This window comes from Ciconia boyciana, chromosome 2, assembly GCF_034638445.1.
Source record: "Ciconia boyciana chromosome 2, ASM3463844v1, whole genome shotgun sequence".
Taxonomy (NCBI): Eukaryota; Metazoa; Chordata; class Aves; order Ciconiiformes; family Ciconiidae; genus Ciconia; species Ciconia boyciana.
The window spans coordinates 20,169,161-20,174,100 of NC_132935.1; the positions used below are offsets into that span (position 1 = coordinate 20,169,161).

Genomic DNA, 4,940 nt, shown 5'->3' on the forward strand with positions numbered 1-4,940 from the left:
GCCCAAGGTCCCTCCCTCCATGCTCTTTGCGCCCCAGAGCCTGGTCTCTCCCCAGCAGCACAGTATCCATCTATGATAAATCCTCCTCCACGATTTATCTTCACATCCTAGTTCGTCACTTCAGAGAAAGCACTGGCAAGAAAAGTCAGTGAAGGTTCCTACCAACTGGTCATTCATCTTATTATGTATTTTTGGCAACAGTCTTTTTTTCAACAGTCGTTTGTGCCTGCCAGAGAAAGCGTGTGGAGAGCCTACCAACGTGGAGCGAGCTCCCGAGATTTTCCTGTACGTCTCCCGCAGTGAGTACATTTCTTGAAGTCTCAGCTCCGGGAACGCTGCGCTCATTTGGTTTTATCTTTCCACGGAGCAAGTCGTGAGCTCTCGTGATTACGGAAAAAAAGCCTGGGTGCTGATCGAGCTAGGCGCACGCACCAGAGCAACCTCACAAGGCTCGCTTTATTGCAGCTGCTCTCCAAACCCATCTGTCAGGAACCTGGGGCTCGGAGGGGGCTGCCTGAGGCACGGCTGGAGCCCTGGCAGCGAGGGCCAGGAGGAAGCGCCGGACCCCCGCCCTGCCCTCGGCCCGCGCTCGGAGGCGCCCGGGGGGCGGCGGCGCGGCCAGGCGCGGCTCCCTGCGCTGCCGCAGCGGCGCGGCCGCCCGCCGCCCGCGGACTACAACTCCCAGCGTGCCGCCGCCCGCCGGCACGGCCCGTCCTCCCGCCCGCCTCGGCACTGCCCGGCTGGGCTGGGCTGGGCTGGGCTGGGCTGGGCTGGGCTCGGCTGGCGCCGCCGCCCCGCTGTGCCCCGGGCGCTGGCCGCAGCGCGGGCGTGGGGCGTGGCGGGCGGCGCCGGTCGCGGAGGCGGGAGGGAGGTAGGTGGGTGTGCGGGGCGGGCAGCGGGGCGGGCAGCGCGGCGGGCGGGCGGGCCAGCCGGCGTGCCGGGCAGGTGAGAGCCCCGCGGGGAGGAGGCGGAGGCGGCGGAGGCGGAGGCGGAGGAGGCGTGCTCCTGCCGCCGGGGTGTGCGTGCGTGTGTGTGTGCGTGTCTGCGCGGTGTAACCTCCCTGTCTCTCGGGTCACACAGTTGCGTGTGGATCCAGCTACTCCCCGCGCCGGCGGGGATCGCGTTTCCTAGCGTGGCCGGTTCCCGCTGAGGTCCCGAGAAGAGCGTGAGTGAGCAGCGTCTGTTGTCGATCACGTATGTGCTGTAGGCGCACGTGTGTTTTCTAGGCGTGCAACGCACTCGCTGGGCTGCAGGCTTTTCCTAATGACCCCGGGCATTCCGCCTCGAGGGGGGACGGGGCGCAGAAGAAGGGGGTAATAACGAATTAATTGCAGATGAGAAGTGATAGCCGTCTTGCCGTCATCAGTCTTTGAGGCATAATTTCATTCCAAAAGCTCTTAATCAAACTGGAGATCTGCTATAGGAAAGCACTGCTTTTCCCATAGGATTATCAGATTTCCACCAGAGAATACAGATCCTGGATTATGCAGCTACATGGGATTTGCGTGTTTCTTTCTAATTAGTCTGTGGATCTGAGTTTGAAATTCTTTATTTGGAAGGGGGTGGGGGAGTTACTTGCTCCTAAAGGAACAGACGTCTCTTTTCTCTGACATTTTGCACAGTTATCCTGGTTATCCTGTGCTCTGTAGATGACTTACTGCCTTAATTGGATATTGGTGTCAAAGGTTGATTAGACTCCCTAATAGATTTCGGATCTGCAAGAGGATTGCAGTCTTAAATGCGTGGTTAAAACAATCGTGTTTGCCATCTCCCCTCGAACAGTTGAGAGGAAGACTGATGCATTACATTCGTGTTATCTTCTCTTTGGTTTCTTAATGTAACATCATGAGGTTGTCGGGTTTGGTTTTGTTGTCGTTGTTTTTTTTTCCCTCTGCTATTTCATTTGCAGACCGAAAAGAAATGAATGTCAGAGAGGATTTGTTTAATCATTTAACAGCTGACACAAGCCATGTCCCTAACAAAACGCTGGTGAAAGAGTAGAAGATTTCTGAGATACAGCAGCTCTGGTACCGTGAAGCCGCTTCAGCGGGTCAGGGGCAGCGTTTGCTGAAGGATGCGGTAGCCCAGGAGTCGGGGCTCGCCAGGACGAGGTCGATGGCTTGCATGGAGCTTCTCTACCTGGCCGAGGAGAGCAGGCAGGCGCCCCTGGGCACCGCTGCTGGCTGGAGCCTGCCATCCCCTCCCTACGAGCAGCAGCAGCAGCAGCAGTGTGAGGGGGGTGAGGTGGACCCCAGAGCAGCCACCACCATGGCAGCCCTGCACTGTGAAAGGCATTGCAAGCCCTCGCAGAGGGGCCCTGTGGCTGAGCCCCACCCGGCACCCCAGCCCTCCCCCCCGGGCACCTCTCCCTGGGAGCACCCTGCACCCCCTGGCACCTCCCAGCCCTGCCACCCACCCGAGCGCTTGCCCGGGGAAGAGGACGGAGGGAAGAAGAAAGCCTGCTGCTGTGCCCAGGAACTCGAGACGTCATTCACCTACGTGGATGAAAATGTAAACCTGGAGCATGCAAGAAGTCCCCCCAGTCCTACAGGCGGCCGCTGCCAGGATGCCCCTCTGCAGCCGCGTTCCTGCAGGGAGCTGCCACCTGAGTGGGTGCACGATTCTCCTTCCCTGGTCTCTGAGGAGGACGACGCTGCCTCGGAGGTGGCGGCCGGGAAATCCGTGGACTACGGGTTCATTAGTGCCATTTTGTTCCTGGTTAGTGGCATTTTGCTGGTGATCATTTCCTACGTGGTGCCCAGAGACGTGACTGTGGATCCCAACACCGTAGCTGCCCGGGAGATGGAGAGGCTGGAGAACGAGAGCGCTAGGATCGGGGCTCACTTGGACCGCTGTGTTATCGCCGGGCTCTGTCTCTTAACCCTGGGGGGAGTGGTGCTCTCCAGCCTGCTGATGATGTCCATGTGGAAAGGGGAGCTGTACCGGAGGAGCAGGTTTGCGTCCTCCAAGGAGTCTGCGAAGCTCTATGGGTCTTTCAATTTCAGAATGAAGTCTGGTGCAAGCGATAATATGCTCGAGCTGTCGTTAGTTGAGGAAGATGTGCTTGCCATAGATAATTAGTGTGGTCATGATTTTTAAGGCAGCATTTCTACAGGAAAATATGTTTCATTAAAGAAAACAGATGCGGCTAAAGATAGCTAGTGATGCAGTTTATTTGTCTGACAAGAATGGTTTTTTCTTAAGCTCTATAATCGAATGTTTGCAGCATATGAGCACTTGTTGTAGAGGGAAAACGTGCCACAGAAAATGCAACTGATATAAAATAATGAAAACCACTGAATAAAAAGAGATTTGTGATAAGTAGGTTCCTCAGATACTCCTTTATCCTAATATAAAACATTCCATTGGTGTCTTGCCTATGTAATTTTCTTATTACTCCCATATAGAACAGAAACGACCTTGACACTTTGGAAGCTGTTAATTATTGCACCCTGCAGGATTATTAACAGTCTACTTGGTAGACTGTTAAGAAGCAGGACCAATAATCAAATAGCAGGGCTAATATTTAATTGAGAGAGATGCTTTCTTATCCTTTAATTTTAAGCTGATCCCTTCTCTTCTATTGAGTGAGAGCTAAGGGAAAAAAGAACACCACTTGGTCATGACTTGCCGTAAACCTCCCATATTTTCAAACAATTGTACAATTAGTGATGATTATTTAAAATATAAAATGAGAGGCAAAGGGCAGGGAACCATATGGCTCGTGGTATTGGTAGGAGACAAAAGGCTCTTTCAGCTTGAGGTCAGTGGCTCCATTTCAGTTCAGATTAGCAATGATTGATAGTCATTAACTTCTGATAGCTATAGTGACCCATATAAAAGAAGTTTAGTTCCTGGTGGACAGATGTCTTTGTATGAAAACTGCCATAACTTGAATTAACTGACCTCTTGTTTGGAGTCTCAAAAGACTCAAAGAGTGAAAAAGCATGGGGATGCTGAGACTGAACACTTCTTCAGTACAGATGCCAGAAGAAATTCAAGCTCAGCTGCAGGGCTTTGCTTATACTGGGGCTGTCTGCATCTTACTAGTCCTTTTGAAACTTCAGTTTTATGTCACTAGGCTGTCAGCCTTCCCATAACCAGCAAGGAGAGGTCAGGAAGGAGCTTTCTGGGGCTCGTTCAATAAAACCCAGTTTATTTGTAAAAAATAAATTGTCAGGAAATACAAAGGTTAAATATCAGGCAATTGGACTGGCTGACATGGGACTCACTCAACAAAGGGGATGATCAAGGGTACGTGTTGTTATTAATCACAGTTCTGTGGCATAGTAGGCAAAAATCTGTACCACTGATGCTATTTACTTTATTATCAGCCAGTTTCTGTGGAACATTGAAGTTGTGTTCTTGCAGTGCTGAGAAAACCAAGAAAGATTGTTGTATGCACCACTGTCAGTTCTTACTGAACAGTGGTTAATATATATACGTCCTGTTAACATATATATGTATGTTAATATATATGTGTCCCTGCCAAAGCCAAACATGAGTGAAGAGCTCTGTCTGTTACAGTCCCTGACTGCAGAGTCTTAGTAGAAATATGTGATTCACTGTCACAGCCTTGTCCGTCGTGAGTTAAGTCTCAAATATGAGGAATATCAAATATTTTTTAAATTATACTTTTTTTCCCACTGTGACATACCTGAGAAGAGTTGTCTTAGGAAGCGGGGAGGAGATCTCCTTTATGCCCCTTTTACCCAGGAGTATGTGGCAGCACAAGGTTCAGAATAACAAGTGGCAGGTAGAAACATGGGCTCCTTGTGCGGAGAGGCTGAACGCTATTTTGCCACCTGGTTCCTCATTCCCTCTTCTCTGGCTGTTTGTGTCAGGAGACACGTGCAGCACCTGAGTCTCGCACTCACCTAGTTCAGTCCCTCCTGCTTGCTGGCTGCGCGTGCTGGCGCGGGTGCCTTCGACCAAGGGCC

At 51.9% G+C, this 4,940-nt stretch overlaps 1 protein-coding gene across 2 annotated transcripts; it reads left to right on the plus strand.

Moving 5' to 3' along the window:
- Nucleotides 1–775: 775 nt before the first annotated feature.
- On the plus strand, nt 776–3,430 carry TMEM74 (transmembrane protein 74). 2 transcript variants are annotated; one of them, XM_072851170.1, is made up of 3 exons: nt 776–871; nt 1,081–1,165; nt 1,958–3,430. In XM_072851170.1, exon 3 carries the CDS (start codon nt 2,116–2,118, stop codon nt 3,079–3,081), a length of 966 nt encoding a protein of 321 aa, XP_072707271.1. In that variant the 5' UTR covers nt 776–871; nt 1,081–1,165; nt 1,958–2,115; the 3' UTR covers nt 3,082–3,430. The 2 variants fall into 2 exon arrangements, with proteins under 2 accessions (XP_072707271.1, XP_072707272.1); XM_072851171.1 differs by lacking the exons at nt 776–871; nt 1,081–1,165 and adding an exon at nt 1,183–1,194.
- The last annotated feature ends 1,510 nt before the right edge of the window (nt 3,431–4,940 follow it).

Coding starts and splice junctions, on each gene's coding strand:
- TMEM74 (XM_072851170.1), top strand. CDS start 2,116: ATGGCTTGCATGGAGCTTCTCTACCTGGCCGAGGAGAGCAGGCAGGCG.